The sequence below is a fragment of the Euphorbia lathyris genome, chromosome 10 (genome assembly GCF_963576675.1).
Source record: "Euphorbia lathyris chromosome 10, ddEupLath1.1, whole genome shotgun sequence".
Taxonomy (NCBI): domain Eukaryota; kingdom Viridiplantae; phylum Streptophyta; class Magnoliopsida; order Malpighiales; family Euphorbiaceae; genus Euphorbia; species Euphorbia lathyris.
The window spans coordinates 46621226-46644498 of NC_088919.1; the positions used below are offsets into that span (position 1 = coordinate 46621226).

At 34.8% G+C, this 23273-nt stretch overlaps 2 protein-coding genes across 3 annotated transcripts; one reads left to right on the plus strand and one right to left on the minus strand.

Annotated features, from left to right (window-relative positions):
* The first annotated feature begins 16793 nt into the window (after nt 1-16793).
* Nucleotides 16794-21132, plus strand: LOC136209452 (interactor of constitutive active ROPs 2, chloroplastic). 2 transcript variants are annotated; one of them, XM_066000914.1, is made up of 4 exons: nt 16794-17030; nt 18229-18314; nt 18954-19134; nt 19225-21132. In XM_066000914.1, exons 2-4 carry the CDS (start codon nt 18295-18297, stop codon nt 20890-20892), a joined length of 1869 nt encoding a protein of 622 aa, XP_065856986.1. In that variant the 5' UTR covers nt 16794-17030; nt 18229-18294; the 3' UTR covers nt 20893-21132. The 2 variants fall into 2 exon arrangements, with proteins under 2 accessions (XP_065856986.1, XP_065856987.1); XM_066000915.1 differs by lacking the exon at nt 16794-17030 and adding an exon at nt 18102-18124.
* A 426-nt stretch (nt 21133-21558) lies between these two features.
* Nucleotides 21559-22995, minus strand: LOC136208475 (uncharacterized). The gene is made up of 2 exons (XM_065999389.1): nt 22380-22995; nt 21559-21782 (listed from the first exon to the last, which is right to left on the minus strand). The coding sequence occupies exons 1-2, from the start codon at nt 22853-22855 to the stop codon at nt 21626-21628; spliced, it is 633 nt and encodes a 210-aa protein (XP_065855461.1). The 5' UTR covers nt 22856-22995; the 3' UTR covers nt 21559-21625.
* Nucleotides 22996-23273: the final 278 nt, after the last annotated feature.

Genomic DNA, 23273 nt, shown 5'->3' on the forward strand with positions numbered 1-23273 from the left:
ATTCAAACTTGAGTCCTTTCTTTTGATGCAATCACATAGATCTATTAATTTACGAACAAGATAAACTGTTTCTGCACTTGCCAAATTTGAAAATGATATAAATGAAATAATAATAGATTGCAGATACAACTCAGACTGATAAAGCGATCCAATAAAATATATGAAAACTGACTAAAAAGAAAAAAAAAACAACAAAGTAAAATACATAAAATCTAATCCAAAGGACTGCCTCAAAATAGATCCTCAAAAGATGACCATTTGAAATTTGACAGATGATGACAATTTAAAAGTAAAATTATTTTTGTTCAAAAAAAAAGTAAAATTATTTGGTTATAATAGTATAGTGTATATTTTTTTAATCTTATCCCAAACTACTTCCAATAGCCATTTGTTTAATATTTTTTTAAGTAGTACTTAAGAAGTATCCTAATGAGACATTTAAAATCTCTAAGTGCATAATTATTAGAGGGAGGGAACATATAGGGTAATGTATCATGTGACAAGTAAATATTTTGTTGGTGTGTTTTATTTATTTATGTCCCTCCCAATTTTGGATATTGGATGGTCCATTATTTATTAAATTATTATAGACTATAGTACATCTTTTGCTTACTCCATTAAATAGTAGAAGATATATATGATATTAATTCCCCATGCCCATGCCCTAAACAACAAGGCATAGCCCACGTGTTTCCATAATTTAGAGTAGCCACTAATTTTCATGTCTTCCTATTTCTAAATTTGTCTTCTCAACTTCACTTCATACCAATACTAAAATGGACATGTAATTAATTGTGTTATTAACCTTTCATTAGAAGGGTAAAAGTTTACTTTAGTTTATGTATCTATCTCATTAATTATTTTGAGTTTCACATTTTAGTTTGATAGGTTTGCCACATCAATTTTCAACCTATAACCTTTTTAATAAGCTACAATCTTCTAGCTTTGATAGGAAGAGATGAAGTGATGTGGACATCTTTGATGGTAAACAAAGGCAAGTTGAAGTAGTGCCTTATAAGTTGTGTGCAACTAGCCACATATCGTGTGAGTCAAAAGTGGTATGAAGATGTAAGTTGTATGAAGATGTGGAAAGGAAGAATCCACACGGCGTGTCACGGGGAAACACGACGTGTGGGTTGGTGGCTGAAGCTTCTAGAATTTCGAATGAAATTCACACGGTGTGAGGCCTTCATTCACATACCGTATGACATGGTAAAGTGGGGCATTGAGGATGCATCGTCGAGCAATGGAAGCAACCGGAGATAATAGCCACATGACGTCTGCATATATTGAATTCTCACATTACTAATAAGCATGGGTCACTCGCTCTTTCTATTTCCGATGTGAGATTCAATTCATTTATACCTCCATCGCCATCCTTAGGACTGTTCCTTGCTCAGGCCTTCTGTCCCGACGCCACTCACTCCGTACCGAGTCGTTATACATAATTTAAAAATTTATAAATAGAAGTTTGTGATATGTTCTGTTAACGTAATGTAATATTTTAAATTACAACATTAAGTTCTGATGACAATTAGACCATTTTTTTAAACATTTATTGTGCTTTCACGTTTTGTCAAACAGGTAGTTGTGAATTTTTTTTTGTCTAAACGGGCACTGGAGTTTTTTTTTTACCACAAGGAGATGACTGTGGTTTTCTCTTTGCTAAGAACAAGGACCTCGGAATCAAAATAAGCGTTGATGACCTCGAAATTGAAACATTCAAAGACTTGATGATATTCTAAGCAACTTGTTAGCGATATTTTACGAATAATGTTAATTTCAACCTTGTCACGTGTGGTTTGGATATGGACGTGCCAGAGAAATTAATTCTCAATTAATGTGGGTTAAGTTCATAAATTTTACGCGCCAAAAACTTAAAATCTAATCGAAACGATGGACGAGGGATGGAGGGATTGAAAAAGTCCCTCTTAGGTCACTTGCATTGTTATAGAAACTTTGCTAGATTATTTAAAAGTTATTGCAGATAAGTAAAGTACGAGTAAGTAAAGAAAAATGAAAGTGCAAAATTGACACGAGATTTTATTAATGTAAACGAGTCTCGATACAGATGTTCAAGCCAAAATAATTACAATTGAATCAATTTCTATATTAACATATAGCTAAACCAATTGTAAAATTAAATATAAACAAATCAATAATATGAGCAAGAATTGAATTGCAATAATTACAATAAAGAAAATGAAATGAAAAATTCAAGCGACAAACTCAGAGCCGTAGATGGCTATCTCGACTAGACGTTGAATTAACGTCGGCTTCAGATCCACGAGCACTTGGAGCGATCGACACAGAGCAGGGTTGATTTAGTCTTCGGGTTTCTGATTCGAGAGATTCGGCGTAGAATGCACCAGGATGGGAACGACCGAGATGGATTCTTGCCCCAAAAAAGAAGAAAAAAGGGCCTAAACTTTGACTTCTTGTATTGGGCATGTCGATCTTCACACAATATTGAACTGTTTGCAAATGGAATTAGTGTTTAACTTTGGGCAGATTTGGATCGGACTTTGGATGACTCGTACGAGAGTTTTCGAAAACAGAATCAAGTAAAACAAAAGGCTAAAATGAAGTTCAGGAAGTCAGGAATAAGTTTATATAAAAATCGGGAACAAAAATGAGATGGAAAGGCTCCAGAACATAAAAATGAAACATGTGGGCAGGTTGTATAAAAGCTGGGCACAATATGCAAAATGTTTTAGGGGCAAAGAATGGCTCATAAAATGAGTTTCTGAATGCAGAATTAGGCAAAACGAAAGGCCAAGATAAAATTCAAGATGTGAGGAATAAATGTTTATGAGAAGTCGAGAGTAAAAATTGACTTTAATGGGTCTAAAATGGAGATAAAAAATTACTGGATAGAAACTATAAAATGTGCAAAAATGATTTAAGTAATCATTTTAGCTAAGGAATAGATAACCTTTTTTTTCTAGGAATTGATAATTTAAACGTACAGGACTTGAAGACGGGTTATTAAAGGACTAAAATTAGGCTAAAACGAGCTTGGAAAGTGAAATTAAAGCTGAGAATTAGGCTTAATGCATATTTACACTCTTAAACTTGACAAGTTTTGTCTATTGGCACCCCTGAACTTTTTAAATAACATATCACACACTTATAGTTGGCTTTAAAAACCTATCACACATCTATAGTTGGCATTAAGAACCTATCACACGTCTAAAGTTGGTTCATTCGGATCTGCTGCATACTTATTGATTAATGTATTTATTGAAACTGGCGCCAAGCAGGTCTCGGACGGGTTTAACACTCCTCAGGTTGATTACTCGGAGTTTGGAATAACATTCAAGAGTGTAAAGCTAGGCTCGTAGGTAGATAAGACATTAAGGTGTCGTTTATTCATCGACGTGAATAAAGTTGCCCATATAATTCCAACGCAATCAATTTCCAATGCTTCCGAATTGGTTAGTTTTCAAGTGTCTAATTAGCTACATAGTTCTATCTGTAAAGATCTATCATTCTATGATTAATTGAAATTCTTTCATTAAAAAAAAACACCCCTCAAATCGTTTAATAAGGTATAATTAAAAAAAGTAATGCACTAATAACTGAAAGAAAAATGACTTACTACAATTCTCTAATTATTATTTTTTATTATAATATGATATATATGAGGACAAAATAGTTTAAATAAAAATAAATGGTTGCTTGTCCTTATACTTTGATTACAACAATTCCATTCTTCTTCCTATAAAAATCCATTTTGGAAAGAAAAGTTTTGTCATTTCTTGCCAATATTTATTTAACATATCCTAAGATATCATTAATGTTTAAAGTTTTTTTAAATAGAACAAGGCTCGATTTATCTTTAAAATTATCGAGATCTTATTATACAAAATGATTCATTTTACTTTTTTTTTTGTAAAAAAATTTAATCGGTGATGTTTATTAATATTTATAAAAAAAGGTTAAAATAAAAAATTAGAATTTCTATTATAAAAGTGAACTTAAACAAATAATCTCTATCATGAAAATAATTTAAAATTATAATTTTTTTTATCAATATAAAATTATATTTTTATGTAAATTTAGCACTTTTCATTAGTCCTAGGATTAATTTGGATCTATCATTTAAAAAAAAATTCTCATTGCATTCAATGAAAAAGTATAAATACATCACGAAAATTAGGAGGAATAAAACCTTGCATCCATATATAAAAAGTTGAGTTTTGAGTTAGATGTATAGATGACTTATTATCATAGAAAATAGATGCTGAAGTATTTTGTTTGAATCCAAGATCTTCAAGGAGAAATAAAAACTATTGGACTTCACTTGCAGTGAGAGCTAAGGCTCTATATTCAGCTTCACATGAACTTCTGGAAATAATGTTTTGCTTTTTGCTTTTCCATAAAATGAGAGGACTTCCAAGGAACAATTCAAACCTTGTAATGGATCTTCTGGTATCTAGACAAGTAGTCCAATCTTAGTCATTGCATGTCTGTAACTTTATGTCTGATGTGCTAGAATAGAAAATGCCTTGTGCAAGACATGATTTTATGTACTTAAGAATCCTATAAGCTGCATGTATATGAACATATGTTGGTTTTGCCCAAAACTGACTCAGTTGATGAACTGAGAATGCAATATCTGGTCTTGTTGTTGTGAGGTAGATAAGTTTATAACTTTGAGGATCCTATATAGGTGTACATGTATCTTTTGACAAACGTACTAAACTATCTATAAGACTTGCTGTTGGTTTACAAACTAGTAATCATGTATCAACTAATAAATCAAGGGAATACTTCCTCTGACAAATGAAGATGCCTTTTGAAGATATAACTACCTCTAACCCTAAGAAAAACTTCAAATTTCCCAAGTCCTTGATTTTGAAAGCCTTATCCAAGTACCTTTTAATGGATTCTATTTCTGCCATGTCACTTCCTGTTATGATGATATCATCAACATAGACTAATAAACATGTTAAATGTTGAGGTGTTTGCTTCAAGAACACCGAATGATCAAACTGGGACTGTCTATAACCATTGGCCTTCAAAGCTTCTATTAACTTTGCATTCCACTTTCTGCTTGCCCGTTTCAATCTGTAAAGTGACTTTGTAAGTTTGCATACCTTATTTGGTTTTGAAGTAGAAAACCCCTCTGGAAACTTCATATAAACATCTTTAGTTAAATCTCCATACAAGAATGCCTTGTTGACATCCCATTGACACAAATGCCACTTCTTGATTGCCACTATATCAAGTAGTAATCATATTGTATTAATTTTTACCACAAGACTAAAAGTATCTAAGTAATCCAAGCCTTCTGTTTGAGTATACCCCTTGTCTACAAGGTGAGCCTTGTACCTTTCCAAAGTGCCATCAGACCTCAACTTAACCTTAAAAATCCACCTACAACCCACTTCTTCTTTCCCTAGTGGAAGATCAACTAACTGTCGTGTATTATTCTTCTCTAGTGTTGTGATTTCTTGTTGCGTTGCCTCTCTTTAACATGCTTGTTTCTTTACTTATGTATAGTTCTTGGGTTTAGAAACTCATGTGCATTATCAGATCTCACTTTCTGAATATGAACATGAAACTATTTTTCAAAAAAAAAAACTGTTGAATAGCCCATGGAGCTTGAGATTTAGCTTTTAAGAAATAAACCAAAGTATACCTACTATAGTCATCGACTATAGTAAGAAAGTACATGTAACTATTAATAGAACCAACTGAAACAAGCCCTCGTATATCTTTATGAATGAGTGCAAAAATTCTCTATGAAATAGAACTACTAAGAGGAAAACTTAGTCTTTTCTGTTTATCTAAAGGGCAAATTGTGCATCGATAACTATTACATTTAGTAATCTCAACATTACCCTTACACAAATTCTAATAAAACATCATCAGAAGATGTCATAGTCTAAAATGCCAAATAGGTACAAAAGTATTGGGAGAACATACATTAAAAATAGAATCCTCAAGTAAAACATGATCACTTATAGCATCATGCTTGTTAGAATTCAAAATAGTCCATAAAGTCCATCTTGCACATCAACTATACCAATCCTCTTCTGTGTTATAGGATCCTGAAAAACACAAATATTATGCTGGAAAATTAGTGAACAACCAGTATCTTGAATCAACTTACTAACTGAAATCAAGTTAAAAGTAAAACTTGGTATATAAAGAACATTTTAGAGAGTAAAATGTTCAGTTAAGGATATTGTGCCCACCTGATTAAGTAATACTTGAGAACCATCAGAGAAATAAACATTTATAGCATCTATGTACTTGACTGTATTGAACCAATGTAAATCTTTTGCCACATGATCTGTAGCTCCTGAATCTACAATCTAGAATTTGTTTTTCACAGAAGTGCATGATAAAATAAATTTACCTGTGGCAAAATTTGCTTGAACTTTAGGTTCTACCAAAGTATTAGAATTCTGGCCAGTAGTAGTATGAACATGGGAGCTATGCATATCATTCACCATTGGTTCTTTAGGATTAACTAGAGAATCGCCTTTGAAGGCATTCAGTTGTTGAAATCGTTGAAACTGCTCAAACTTTTCCTAATTAAAACTGAAATCTTGCATTGATTTAGAATTGCCATAACCAAAATCTTCCACTCCCTCTTCTAGACAACCTCCTTTCATCACATTTGTAGCAAATGTCTTCTTTTTGGTAAACTTGAAATTGGGAGGGAATCCATGTATCTTATAACAAGAATCCACTGTATGTCCCTCCTTGCCACTGAAACTGCAGATTGGACCTCATTTCTTACCTAAATTAGCACCTTTCTTGCCATCATTGGACCTATTGTTATTAACTTTCACAACATTAATATTGGACTCAAAATTAGCTCTAGAATTAACAATATGCATCTGCCTTTCTTGTTGTATTACCATATTAAAGATCTTGGTAATAAAAGGCAAAGGATCAAGAATAAGAATCTATGACTTCACAATAGCAAAATTATCATTTAATCCCCTGAGAAACTTAATACTATAATCTTGTTCTCGAAAATCTTTAGTCAGCTTAATTGCTTCACAATTTGCATCACTATGATTGATCAAATTGCATTTACACTGAGGTAATGGCCTGAAGTTTGCCAATTCTTCCCACACCATCTGCAATCTAGTAAAATAAGCAGTAATTGTCATATCACCTTGATGAAGAGTAGAAATCTCATCTTGTATATCAGCAATACGAAGAGCATCTCCTTGGGTATATCATGTTGGGGTTTAGTGTCCTATAGTTAATTGTTCTAGGATATAAACCAATTGTAAATGAATTGTTCTTTATATCATTTGTTTTAATAAGATATGGTTTTCAAACTGTATAAAGACAATTACTTTTAAAAACTAAACAGGTGTAATAAAAGGAAATCCTTAAGCTTATTTAAAGTGATTATAAAGTGTTCATACAAGCATGAAGTGAGACAAAACATTATAATAAACTAATAAACTTAAAACCACCCCAAGTCAAGTAATATGTTTTGAATAGGGATTGATATAACACTATAGAGACTTGCATGTAACAATGTTTTCTATCGAGACAGAGAGTTGATCTCACAAGCTTCAGATATGAGGATATCTGGACATTTACATGAATCCGGTGAAGGAGTTCATTAGGATTGGAGACCCGACTTGAGATAACAGGATGGATGAATTTATCCTATGTCACATGTTCATCACATTGCTATTAATAGGTATAAGTAATCTTCAGACTCAAAGGAATGTTAATTAGTGATTCTGGAATGTGATACTTTGACTCTGTTCAAACATGATCCATAACAGAGATGACTCTGGGGTATGTGCGGACAGGCGTTGGGTATCACAGAAAGTAATTGCATAATAGTTAACATTGGATTGAGCATTTATCACTCCTGATAAATAGGAGATATGTCCAATGATCTCTTGTGGAAGTCTTAACTCTAAATCCTTGCAAGGTGATAGCTTAAGAATTAAAATAGAGATTTCACTTAACCTATCTATTCGGAGTTAACTCAGCCTGTACAAGTAAAACGAACGTCTCGCTATATGTGACTTGACATAATTCATAGTCATAAGATTCTTTTCAAGGATGTAGTTGATAAAGGATCGAATTATGTTAGAACTCGAACTCAGAAAATAGGAACAGACCGAACAAAATTAAATGGGCAGAGTCGCGGACAATGTCGCTTTCTTTAAGACGTTCGCAGAACTGCCGGAAAATAGCAAACAGTATGAACTCCAGTCGCCTCCAGGATAAAACAGCCCTATTAAATACGATTTTTTATTGCACCGTACAAAAATCGTTTATGTCTACACTCTGTAACTTGCTTAGTTTTTGGAATCGAAAAAAGGAAAGAATGAATTCAATTGTATTATTTCTGTATGCCAGTCTCACCTATTTATACAGGGAAAAAAAAGCTGTTGAGCTCTGATTTCATGGAGAAGATGAAGGAGTAAAATCAGGAAGGTGGAGAAAGACTGGGTTAGGAGAAGACACGTTCAGAATAAAAGAGACGTTATGAATAACGTTCACAAAGACTGAATCAGAATGTAAATAATTAAATAAAAAATTGATTTCCGAAATTAATAAAAATAAAAATAAAAATATTATTAATTTTTTCAATAAAAAATATACATTTTACACCACACCACACCAACCCAACCCGGTCCGATCCGGTCGGACGGACGGCGCGCGCGCGCGTGTGGTGGTCAACCAAGGAGATAGGTCCTCACCCTTTTACAAAAGTGGGTACCCCTTGGGGCACACTCCAAGCATGTGAGGACCTTCTTTATAAACATCTCTACCAAGTGATTTGAAAGCAATGTGGGATGTTTTTCACTTGAAAAAACTTAAAGACACATGGGTGGGCTTATTTCATAAATTATAATTGGGCCAAGCCCAACAATCCCCCACTAGAATTTTTGAAATCGTTTTACTGAGCAGTTACATAAGGTCAAACATAAACAGATGTATCTTTCGATTTGAACTTTTGCGTAGTAAGTATAGTTCAGATTTTACTAGAGTGACTCGTAGTCTTGAACTCTATCTCTGATCTATATCACGCCATAACCTTTTCAGAGTGTAGTTCTAGTAGCCCGTGCGTTTATGGCCATACATGTCTATCCCGGTTTAATGAATGCTCTAGAGTTTTGCCCTAAACTCATAGGAAGTGGCCTCACTTCCACATTCATATAGGTGAGTCTATCAAAAGTACTCCTGTAGCTATGTACTTCACTCCAAACGGAGTATAGACTTCATTAAGAGTTTCTATTATCTCAACCTCAAGTCGCTTCAGGAAATTCATGCTTCAAATTGCATGATCTGACACATATTACAACACAACTTGTTATTACCCATTGAACCTATTTCTTGGGATCTCCAGTCTATAGGTTGGGTTACCATTGTGTGTAACTCATCACTGTAGGGGCATAAGTCCCACACACTTTTCCGTATTATGGACTTTCTCTCTAGCTAATCCTTTCGTCAAAGGATCGGCTAAATTCTCTTTTGAGCGTATGTGATCCACTCTAACAGCTCCTTTAGTGAGTAGCTCTCTCACAGTGCAGTGCTTACGACGTATCTGTCGTTTCTTATCGTTGTAATAATGATTCTGAATCTTAGCAATAGCCACGGTACTATCGCAGTGGATCAATACAGCTGGAATCGATTTTTCCCATAGGGGAATCTCAGCTAACAAACTTCTCAACCAACCTGCTTCTTCACTAGCCACAGCTAGTGCAATCAGTTCTGATTCCATGGTTGATTGAGCTATGATAGTCTGTTTCTTAGACTTCCATGAAACAGCACCACCAGCTATATTGAAAATATAGCCACTAGTAGCCTTGGAATCATCTGATAAGGTATTCCAGTCAGCATCACTATATCCTTTAAGGACTGCTGGAAACCTTTGATAATGTAATCCAAGTTTCATGGTTCTTTTAAGGTATCTCATGACCCTTTCTATAGCATTCCAATGCTCCACACTAGGTCTACTAGTAAATCTGCATAGCAATCCTACGACATACGCGATGTCGGGTCTAGTACAATCAGTGGCATAACGAAGACTGGCAATTATGCTAGCATACTCTGACTGTCTTACACTGTCTCCAGTGTTCTTAAATAGTTTTATACTCGGGTCGTAAGGTGTACATGCAGGTTTACAATCAAAGTAGTTATATTTCTTTAGAATCTTCTCAATGTAGTGAGATTGATCTAAGAAAATTCCAGTTTCAGACCTAGTTATCTTTATGCCAAGAATGACGTTTGCTTCTCCTAGATCTTTCATATCAAAGTGTTCACACAGCATTGACTTAACAGCATTCACAACATGAATATTAGATCCAAAAATAAGCAAGTCATCAACATATAAGCATATAATGGTGCAGAGACCATTTTCATATTTGTAGTAGATACACTTATCACTTTCATTCTCCTTAAAGCCATTTGAAATAATCAAGTTATCAAATTTTGCATGCCATTGCTTAGGTGCTTGTTTTAGCCCATATAAAGACTTATCTAATTTACATACCTTATGGGCATGACCAAAGACTACAAAGCCCTCAGGTTGATCCATATAAACCTCTTCTTCTAGTTCACCATTCAAAAACTCTGTTTTAACATCCATTTGGTGCACCACTAGATTGTGCACATAAGCAATAGCAATCAAAACATGTATAGATGTAATCCTAGTGACAGGTGAATAAGTATCAAAGAAATCAACATTTTCTCTTTGTCTAAAGCCTTTAGCTACAAGGCGAGCCTTAAACTTATCTACTGAACCATCAGGTTTCAGTTTCTTCTTAAGGATCCATTTACAACCTATTGGTTTACAACCTGGTGGTAAGTCTACTAAGTGCCAAGTTTGGCTTGACTCAAGTGAGTCCATTTCATCATTAATGGCTTCTTGCCAGAAATCAGCATCTAATGAGGTTAAGGCTTCTTGTATAGTAAGTGGATCCTCTTCTACTGTGAAAGCATAAAATTCAGACCCAAAGTCTTTAGATACTCTAGGTCTCTTACTTCTCCTAGGTTCAGATTCCTCAATCTCTTTTTGCACTATAGGTCTAACAGCAGGTAAGCTACTAGACGATGCACCCCCACTATTTCTCAATATAAAAGGAAATCTATCTTCATAAAAGTCAGCATCATTTGACTCCAAGATGACTTTTGCATTCAAAACATAGAACCTATATGCTTTGCTATTCACAGCATATCCAATAAACACGCATTCATAGGCCCTACTAGCAAGTTTGACTCCCTTTGGGTCAGGAATCCTAACATAAGCCAAACAACCCCAAGTTCTAAAATATGATAGGCTAGGTTTTTTATTTTTCAAGATCTCATAAGGGGAGTTTTTGCTTCTTGATTTAGGGACCCTATTTAGCACATAGCAAATAGTCAAAAGGATTTCTCCCCACCAATGTGAGGCAGCACCTAAACTAAGCATAATCGCTACTACAGATTCGGTAAGAGTCCTATTTTTCCTTTCAGCCTTTCCGTTCATTTCTGGTGAATAAGGTGCTGAGGTTTCATGTATAATGCCATATGTTTTATAAAAATCAATAAACAGGCTAGAACCATATTATGTGCCTCTATCGCTACGAAGTCTCTTGACTTTCCTATTGTATTGATTTTCTATTTCAACTATGAACAGTTTAAACATGTCAAATGCTTCACTTTTATTTTTCATCAAATAAACAAAAGTAAAGTCAGAACAGTCATTAATAAAGGTTATAAAATACCGTTTGTCATTTCTAGTCAACTTTCCATCTAATTCACATATATCTGAATGAATTAAATCTAGAGGTTCAGAATCCCTAACAACAGATTTATGAGGTGTTTTTGTGATTTTTGCCTGACTACAATAATCACATTTAAGAAACTCATTTAAATTCAATTTTGGAATTAATCCTAAGTTACTCATGTTCTTAATGATACGCTTATTAACATGACAAAAACGAGCATGCCAAACATTAAAAGTACACAAAGAGTAAACAGAAGCATTCACTTTATTAATCTCAACATTCAACTTAAACATGCCTTCAGTAGCATAACCTTTTCCTACAAACACATTGTTCTTAGTCAAAGTAAATAAATCTGCTCCTATAGTCTGAGTGAAACCAGCCTTGTTGAGAAGATAGCCCGAAACCAAATTTTTTCTCATTTCTGGAGTATGCATCACATCCTTCAAAGTTAAGGTTTTTCCAGATGTGAAGTTCAATTCCACATTACCAATTCCAGCAACAATAGTGGTATGGGAATCACCCAATAACACTTTCTTATCTTCGGTCACAACAGTGTATGTTTTGAACATACTTCTATCATAGCAAACATGGCGAGAAGCACCAGTGTCTACCCACCACCCATCTGATCCACCTATGAGGTTGATCTCAGAAATCATAGCAACATAATTATGTTGCTCTTCAGTCAGGTTAACACTAGGAGTAGTGTTTGGCCTGTTCCTGCACTTACGTGCCATATGACCTGGTTTCCCACAATTAAAGCATAGGAAAGCAGCATCATTTCTAGGTGGTTGTTGCTATGGCCTATTTTGGTTCCTTTGAAGGTTCCAATTCAAATTAACTCGGGTGTTGCGATTTTGGATTGGTTTGCGGTTCTGATTCTTAAAATTCTTTTGAGTGGGTTTCAGAACTGCAGTGGACCTTTTAGTGCTATTAGAAACAATAAGCACTTCTTCTTTTAAATCTTGTTTTCGAGCTTCCTCCTCAATTCAGAGGCGTGTAATCAGACTTTCCATTGAAAATTCTTTTGTTTTGTGCCTCAAAACATTTTTAAAATCTTTCCACGAAGGAGGCAATTTGTCAATAATGACAGCAACTTGAAATTGATCATTTAAAGGCATACCTTCTGAAATAATTTCATGTGCTATCTTCCGTAATTCATAAGATTGAATTTCCACTGACTTATCATCAGTCATCTGGAATTTGAGGTAGCGGCTTACAGCGTACTTTTTCAATCCGGCCTCCTCAGTGTCATACTTCCTCTGCAGAGCTTCCCAAATTTCTTTTGCTGTTTTTTCTTCAGCAGTATAGTAATCATACAGTTCGTCTGTCAACCTATTGAGTATATAATTTTTTGCACAGAAAATCATTTTCTGTCCATCTTTCAGCAGCACGAACATTTGCCTCATCACCATCACCATCTTCAGGAACAATCGGCTTTTCAGAAGTCAGAACAGAAGCTACCTTCTTTGTTGTGAGATAGAAAATCATCTTTTGTCTCCATCTTCGGAAGTGAGCTCCTTCAAACCAGAATGGTTTGTTGATTTCAGCGATACCATTTGATTGTTCAGTAGCCATCAGCAGTAATTGAACCGTCTTAAAATTGTTAGAACTCGAACTCAGAAAATAGGAACAGACCGAACAAAATTAAATGGGCAGAGTCGCGGACAATGTCGCTTTCTTTAAGACGTTCGCGGAACTGCCGGAAAATAGCAAACAGTATGAACTCCGGTCGCCTCCAGGATAAAACAGCCCTCTTAAATACGATTTTGTATTGTACCGTACAAAAATCGTTTCTGTCTACATTATGTAACTTGCTTAGTTTTTGGAATCGAAAAAAGGAAAGAATGAATTCAATTGTATTATTTCTGTATGCCAGTCTCACCTATTTATACAGGGAAAAAAGAGTTGTTGAGTTCTGATTTCATGGAGAAGATGAAGGAGGAAAATCAGGAAGGTGGAGAAAGACTGGGTTAGGAGAAGACACGTTCAGAATAAAAGAGACGTTATGAATAACGTTCACAAAGACTGAATCAGAATGTAAATAATTAAATAAAAAATTGATTTCCGAAATTAATAAAAATAAAAATAAAAATATTATTAATTTTTTCAATAAAAAATATACATTTCACACCACACCACACCAACCCGGTTCGGTTGGACGGACGGCGCACACGCATGTATGGTAGTCAACCAAGGAGATAGGTCCTCACCCTTTTACAAAAGTGGGTACCCCTTGGGGCGCACTCCAAGCATGTGAGGACCTTCTTTATAAACATCTCCACCAAGTGCTTTGAAAGTAATGTGAGATGTTTTTCACTTGAAAAAACTTAAAGACACATGGGTGGGCTTATTTCATAAATTATAATTGGGCCAAGCCCAACAAATTATACTGTAACTAATACGGAAAGGTCAACGACGGAATCAACCTGTCTTCTTATAGCTCTGGGGGAATGTTTATGATTCTGCTATTCATAGTTCGCGCACTCATTCCGTTATACAAAGATTAAATGTAATTTTAGAAAATTAATTTAATGGTTATATACGGCTAGTAGCAATAAGAACCTAATGGGTCACACATATGACTTAGAACCAAAAAAAGGAATGGATAATAATTAATAGATGGAAGCCCAACTTAGTCCACTAGATCCCACTTAGAAGGGGGGGGGGGGGGGGAATTCATGTGTTAAAAACACATATGGGAATTAATTTTAATTTTAACAATTGTAATTAGATTATAATTGTGGATTAAATTAATTATAGGATAATTAAGTTAGAAGGTTTAATGTGATTAAATTACTTATAATTAGTATCTTATCAAATAACTTATTATTATCTTTATATTTAGATATAATTATAGATAATAATTATAGAGTATTATTTAGAATAAAACTCTTAGTAAGTAACCTAATTCTATCTAACTAGGGTTTAGATACAAGAGATTATTTATACTTCCTTATATGAAAATTTCGGCCAACCCTAAATAAGAGAGAGTGAATTCGACCAAGGCTACCGTGGAGGATGAAATCGTTCCGCTTTGCTTCCATTTGATTAATATTATCTCTTCCTCTTTTTTTTTTTTTTGATCTTGTGTTGATTTATTAGAGACAATCTCTATTGATTGTTTTCTTGGTTGAGATTTTAACTTGCTTTGATCTTATGTTTTGTTTGTGCTCGTGAACTCGGAACTAGAGTTGAAGGCAATTCGTTAGCAACGGTAGATAGTTCATCACAAAAGGTATTTCTTTCTATATCGTTAGCAACGGTAGATAGTTCATCACAAAAGTATTTCTTTCTATCACTCTTTGTATGAAATAACGATTGACGGATCCTGGTTCAAGGAAATAGGTAAAAATTTTTGTATTTCCGTTGCCCTACGATTGCCTATTTTCCTTCATATCGATCTTTGAGATTCCTCCAAACATGACTAGCATTCTCAAACCAAATCATGCTTTGTGCAATTATAGGAGAAACTGAATGATTAATCCAGGAGAGAACCATTTGGTTGCATCTTTCCCAAGCAATCTTTGTATTTGTCCCTTCTGTAGGACAAGTAACAGTACCTTCTATAAAAACCAAGTTTATTCTTAGCAATTAAGGCTTTGCGCATATCACACGATCAAGAATGAAAATTATTTCCATAACAAACATGAGTAATAAGAACCAATTCAGGATTGTCATTAGGATGAAGATAAAACTGACTAGAAGGATTCTGTGAAGGATCAACTGTATTGTTGTTTCTTTGTAGAATTTCCTTTGCAATATGGATATTCCCTGTGTTACCCGTCATCTTGAATGAAACTTTATGAAATTTAAATTCTCAAACAAATCAAGAACTTGAAGAGAATAAACTGATTCCAATAAATTGAATCAATTGAAGTTAGAAACTGATTGATTCGAGAAGAAATCAGGTGAAGAATCTGGTTTCTATAACTTGATGAAGAACAATTCTTCAAAAACTAAGAAGATCTTGATGCGGAATTTTGCTCTGATACCATAACATAAAAGAGAAATTGTATTGATGAATTAAGAGAATGAAATGATTATCAGATTGAAACAATGAGTTTACAAAATAATTGCTTAACCTTTCAGATTGAAACAATGAAATAGACTCAACCAACCTTATCTTAACAAAACTAACAGTTAACTTAACAAACTAACTGTTATTTATCTCCTAATAACTCATATAGCCATAATATATTAACATCCTCCTTCCGCTCGGCACATACCAAGCTGAATGGGGGACTCAAAGATAGCATACCTTGACAGTTTTTGAGTTTTTGAGTTTTTTAATATTTTTATTTTTTAAATTAAAAGTTATACAATATATTATTAAATTAATTAGTAAGTTCTATATAATTGAGTGATTAGTAGTATAATTATTGGAGATAAAAGTTTAATAAACGAAAGTTTATTAAATTGGTCTTATATTGATCACGTGACATGAATATTTGGTGTTTAGTAGTACAATCCATTGAAGATGTTTAAGAGTTTACATAAGAGACTATTGATATGCTCTAATGAATTACATATAAATAAAATTAAATAATTATTTTTTTGGGATAAAGTATCAAAATATGTCTATGATTTTTTTAGGAAATATCAAGTTAGTCTCCACATACAAAATAACACTAATATAAGTTTAACGTTTAAAAAATGTATCAATTTGGACCTCAATAATGCATTGGACACGTCATTCCTATTACTCCGTTAAGTTCTGATTTCTCCCTCCACATACAATTGATAGAACTTAACGGAGTAATATCAATAACATGTCTCGTTCCGTTATTAAGACCTAAATTGATACATTTTTTAAACATTAAACCTATATTTGTACTAATTTATACATGAAGCTTAAATGATACTTCTCTAAATACCATATTACGATTTTGGTACAGTTGTTTTTTTTTTTTTTAAATACATGGATATATTTTCTAAAAAATAAAGTATAAGAATTAATAATTTTTTTTCTTTTTCTTTTTCTGAAGCTAGTTATTGCATAGAAAAATCTGATTTGAGTGGGGTTTGTATGTTTTAAGAAATTGGAAACATATATATAAAAATATAAGAAGGTGGCCCAATACTTTAGTTTTTGTGCAGTCTTCATGCCAGTAGTAGCTTTTGAGAGAGAAGAGCACAGACTTGGGAAGAGAGCTCTGAAGTAGCTTAAAGGAACCACCTTTCCTCTCTTCAATGCAGCCATGTTTAGTCAAGTCAAGTTAGGGTTTTCTGGGTTTTGAACACCATTTTCTTCCCCATTTCACCATTTTCAATCCAGCCAAAAAAGCTTCAACCTTTTCTAACCACATACATTTTCTGGTAAGTACCCACTTGTTATTTTTTACTGTTTCTTCTTCTTCTGAATGTGCAATCTTAAATGTTTGGTAAGTAGAGAAATTTGGGGATTTTTTTTTTTTTGCCTATTACTGTTACAACTGCTTCTACTTTTCTGGAGTGCTTTACCATGACTGCATTTTGGACTTCAAGAACTTGTTAGAAGTAGCTAAAAAGTTGTGATTTCAGTTCCTTTTTTAAGTTAGATCTCTGTTTTCTGCTTCTTTAGAGACTTCTTTTGTTTTAGATCAGCGTTTTCTAGATCTAAACTTCATATTTTTCTTATTTGTTACTCTTGAAGTTGATATTCTGTCTTTTCTGTTATTGAATATAAAAAAGAAATGTTTTTGATGACTTTGACTTTTTCAAACTATGCTTTCTTGACAGTTCTAATTTAATTAAACTGATACACAATCTAAGGCTAAATTTAAGTCATTATTTTATATTAATCATTGTTTTCTTGAAGAACCCTATTCAATTCATGATATTTTCTTTGAATTTTTTAGATCCACAGATTGGTATTATAAAATGTTAGATGTGTTTTGCCTTTTTTTTAAGTTGCAAAAATGGGCTGTTGTTGACAGAAAAACACACAAATCTTTGTCATTAAGAACAAGTTATATAGCAATTTTTCTTTTGGTACAATGATTGCCACTTAGCTTTGTGTTTTTCCATTGTCTCCTCTAACATAGGATAATTGTTGGAGTAAAAAGAAAGAGAGAAAAAGGTAAAAATTATGTAGCTGGGTTGTGCTGAAATATTGGGAAAAAATTAGAAGTCCGGGACCGAAATTTGCCCTTTATTAGCATAAAAGTAAATAAAGTAAACGATCTCAAAATAGAAAAGTTTAGGAATTAAAGTTGTTTAGAATCACCAATTTTATGTATGGTTCGGGGACTTTTATGTCCCGGAGCCATAAAGAAAGTGAGTACAAAGTTGAGGGACCATTAATGTAATTTACCCACGAAATGTATTGATTGCAAATTTTTTTATGTCTTTATTTTTTGTAGTTGGTAGTAGTGGGGGTAGTTTATGAAGAGTTTGTTTGAAGAAATTGTATTGCTTGCTTGCTTGGTAGGGTATGTTTTTTCTAAGCATTTCATTTTCTTTTGCATTCATATATATAACAGATTCTATTTTAATTTTTCTTTCTCATCCAAGCTTTCTCTGAAACTTATTGCAGGTGGTGTGGGTCAGGTGAGCGTAATTTACCTTTTTACCCTTTCTATTCAACAAGAGTGAAGACACAATGCAGACTCCAAAAGCAAGGTAAAATTGTCATTTGCTATGCACATTTTCATTTCTTGAAATGCAATACATGTGTTAATGGTCAAGGAATCATGTTCGGGGGCGAATAAAGGTGTCAGATTTAAGAAAAGTTCGGTTTTCGTAAATGAATAGGATGTTCGGTAAATATGGTAGACATTTCTATGCTTATATGTCTGAAGATTGTCATGTAGTAGCAGTAATTACTGATCTGAATTTGATTTCGTGATCGCGGGGAATGTGATGTGATGTGAATTTGCTAATGTAATACGGGATGTCTTTTTATCCAATACATCAAGTGATATATCCCCCTTAACCATAATGTATATTTCTTTTTCGTCTCTTGAATTCGATTTTTCCATTTTGTCTGCAAAGAGTGAAAAAAGTTTTTATCTTCTGAACATGAAAAATTACATGTAAAGTCTGATATGGTGAAGCATCAATGTCCATGTGGTGGGTGAATAAGTGTTGAAAAATTGGTATCACCTAAGAAAAACACTTCATTTATACTTGATTTGTTATTACTGAACTTTCTTTCGGTGAATCTTGCTGTTTATACATCGGTTTTTTCGTTAGTACAGTTGTTCGGAATAGCTAATTCTTTTTTGTTTTATATTGCCATTCCACTTGTTTTGAGAGCAGAAGTGGCTCTTCTGATGTGCCTCAAAGGAAATCTCCTGCAACACCGCGGACTGCACGCCAACTGAAGATACCAGCTTCGGATTTGGACTCGACTTCATCCCCAAATCCAGCTAGTAAGACTCCAAAAGAGAGAAGTCCTAAAGTAGCTGAACGTAGATCTCCACGAAGTCCGGCGATTGAGGTACTTTTGCCTGATTGTTTTTTAGCTATTGACTTTCTATTTTATGATCGTTAACTCGGTTTTTGTGTCCCTTTGTAATGTGAGCTCTAGAAGAAGCGCCCGGGTAGAGTATCTGAATTAGAGTCACAGATTGCTCAACTCCAGGAGGAGCTGAAGAAGACTAAGGATCAACTGAACACTTCTGAGTCGTGGAAGAGGCGGGCACAGCAGGAAGCTGAGGATACAAAGAAGCAGCTCGAAACTATGTCAGTTAAACTCGAGGATTGTCAACAGCAACTGATGGAATTTTCTGCTTCGGAGGATGATCGTGTTCAAGAGCTCCGTAAGATCTCCCATGATAGGGACAAAGCTTGGCAGTCAGAACTCGAGGCTGTCCAGAAGCATCATTCGATGGATTCTGCAGCGTTGGCTTCTGCCATAAATGAAATCCAGAAGCTCAAAAATCAGTTGGAAATGGCAGCGGAATCAGAGGATGCACATTCGAAACACGCAGAGTCAGCACATACCGAATTGCAGAGTTTGAGAATGGAACTAACAGAAACGCTGTCCCTTGTCGAAAAGCTGAAGTCGGAGCTCAATGATTGCAGGGAATCCGAAGCACAAGCTCTAGAACTTGTTAGTAAAACTCGAAAGCAACTCGAAACAGCAGATGCTACTGCAGAAATGCTGCGGTCGGATGGAATCAAAGCCCTGGAGGCTTACAATTGCATATCCTTAGAGCTCGAGGAATCGAGAGATAAAGTAAAATCGTTGGAGGAACTTGCTAGAAAACTGCAGGAAGGTTTGGCTGATGATTCTGGTGAAAATTCGGTGAAACCTGCACGGGAGGTTCGGCCTGCACAAGAAACCGGAGAAGAGGAGGAAACAGATCAGCTGAAAACAGAGCTGAACTCCTTGAAATATGAAGTGAGTCAGTTGAGATCTGCACTAGAGGCGTCTGAGACCCGGTACCAGGAAGAATACATACAGAGCACATTGCAGATTCGAAGTGCATACGAACAAGTCGAAAAACTAAAGTCTGAATCAGGTAAAAGAGAGGCTGAATTGGAAGCTGAACTACAGAAATCGAAGACTAATATCGAAGAGCTGAGGGCGAACCTCATGGATAAGGAAACTGAATTGCAGAGTATTTCCGCGGAGAACGAGGGGCTGAATTTGGAGATGCAAAAAAACCAGGCCAACGAAACCGAATCAGAACTTACAACAGAAATGAAGAAGTTGAAGCACGAATTCGCAGAGTTGAAGGCGAGCCTGTTCGATAAGGACACACAACTACAAATTGCAAAGGATCAAAACGAAATGCTGAAGATAGAAATCGAGAAAGGGGAATTCGAGAGGACTAAAGTGAATGAAGAAGCTGTTTCCTTCGCAGAAACAGCAAAGGCTGCAGAGCAAGAAGCATTGATCAAACTCGGACATCTAACCGAAGAAGCTGATAGAAGTAGCAGAAGAGCAGCACGAGTGACGGAACAGCTGGATGCAGCTCAAGCAGCGAACTCCGAAATGGAGGCGGAGTTGAGGAGGTTAAAGGTGCAGTCAGACCAGTGGAGGAAGGCAGCTGAAGCAGCGGCTGCTATGCTTTCTTCGACAGGGAACAACGGAAAAATCATCGAAAGAACAGGTTCGCTTGACAATAGCTACAATACTATTGGAGGAACATTGGGGTCTCCTTACTCAGAAGACATGGATGATGAATCACCAAAGAAGAAGAACATGTTGAAGAAGATTGGGGTGTTGTGGAAGAAGGGCCAGAAGTAACTTTTCCATGGTAAGGATTAAGGAATGTATGCTTTCTTCTTCTTCTTGACATTTCCTTGCCCACAGCACATAAATCTTTTTTGCTATTTTCCAAGACAATGTATTAATTTAGTTGGAAAACAGTTATTGTAATATCCAAATTTATTCTGCTATCATGAATTTCTGCAAACAATGTTACTTCTTCTTCTTGATCACCTCTTTGCTTTGTCTTCATACATAATATCATGTGATTTACTTGTCTATTTTTGATTTTTTTCATAACCCTTTGAAAAATGGAACTCTAAATTTTTTATATTAAGTTCCTAATAACAAAAAAGTGAAATCCGCACAAACCTTGCTCGAATTGTGGAAAATTCAATGCCAAAGGTACAAAATCCACAGCCTCCAATTGATTTTTTTACTTAATTTCTGGTTCCTTGCCTTGTGTCCTTTGCATTGAACTTGAGAAATGCTAATTTGCAAGCAAAGGCTAACATGAGGAAAACGGCTCAGGAAGAGGTGTAGAGAGACCTGAGAGACCTTCTACTGGGTAGAGGGTCTCACCACAAGGGTGTATTGGGGGCAAGTTTTCTCCTTCAATTTTTTGACAAGAGGCCGTTTCGAAGACTCGAACCTATTACCTCTCGGTCATTCGATAATAATGCTATATATAATAAGATAAAGAAAAAGAAGAGAATGTGAAGTTCATTTTTAAAAGATGTGAATACAATAATAATATCTGCTGCTATATGAATTAAGCAAGCAGCCAAAAATTCTGATGAGTTTTAGAATTCAAGATATAGCCTGCATTTTGTCCCTTTTTCTGAACAGCAACACATGTACATTTGCTTTTCTCTATTAAATACTCTGCTGTGTCAAACGTCTTCAACCCTGAACTTGGCCCCTTGCATCTGTTCATTTACATTAGTGGAAATTAGATCATCAATTTTAGGGGATAAATTACATAACTCATTTACAACCTTTGTCATTTTTCACACTTTGATGTACAACCTTCAATTTTACACATAAAACTGTATAACATTTTGGTGATCTCCCACCAAAGCATACAACCAATTATGACTGGTCAACACAAAGTCAACACTCCACGTCAGCAATTTGACATTCCTAAAATGTCAAAAGTTGTCGACGCAAATTGTGACTTGTCAACGCTCCACGTCAGCAATTTCATACTAAAGTGTATAAGCGATAATTGTGACTTGTCAACGCTCTACGTCAGCAATTTGATCTTCCTAAAAAATCAAAAGTTAACCGGTTAATGCAAAGTCAACGCATCATTTCAGGAGTTTTGACTTTTAGAGGTCAAATTGCTGACATGTCGTGTTGATTTCGTGTTGACATGTCATAATTAACGACCTAATAATTTAGTAGAAGATCAACAAATTATACAGTTTTGTGTCGAAATGGTAAAAAAGTACAAAAATTGTACATCAACTATGTAATTTATCCAATTTTAGGTTATAATATGAAAAATGCAATGCAAAACTGACCCTAATAAAGCATTGGAGATGCTTCTTCTTTGGCCAATAATGATGATATCAGCACCCAACTTGTGACTTTTATCAAGAATAGCCTTAGCTTTCTCCTTTTCCTTTCCTTTGGTATCCATATTATCAATCCATTCTAAACGGATACAAAGTTTAGGATGAGCAATTTCACACACATTTATCATCGCATCCAGAAAATTATCATCTCCTCCTTCTTCTATCTTCAGATTCGAAGAAGAAGAAGAAGAAGAAGTAGGAGAAGGCAAGTTCGATCTCCGATGAAGGAATGAAAATGTTTTCCTCCATGAATGAGGGTTTTCCACATGAGCAAGAAGAATCAATTCATCATTTTCTAAAACCACATGAGAAATTGCAAATTGAAGAGCACCTGCTGATTCTCTCGTTGGTTCAGCTACAAGCATAACCTTCCTTGTCGGCGATGGCGATGGTAACGGCGACGGCGAGGTTCCACTTTTCATGGCTCTCTAATCTGACCATGAAAAGGGAGGGAGGGATGGATGCCACCACCACCGCCGATCCCCCAAGGTATTTTTCAGGTCGGATTTTTTTATGGAAATGTTCATATTGTTATTGCTTGTTTCAAGTTGTTCTGCTTTTTCCCAAATTTGGCAGAGATGGTGATTTTATTGTTTCCTTATGCTAATTCTAGACCAATCCTTTGACTCGGTCAATTGGGGGAAAATTAATAAATTGAATTTTTAATTCAACTTCTTTTGCTATTAAAATAAAGCCATGGCATTCATTTTGACCCCGATTAAAATTTTAAAGTCAATTAATACTTTAAACTATTAAAATCATTAATTAAGTTCGTGAATTAAATAAAAGTCATCAATTGAGTTCTTATATTATCTTAAAATCAGAAATTGTGACTATTTG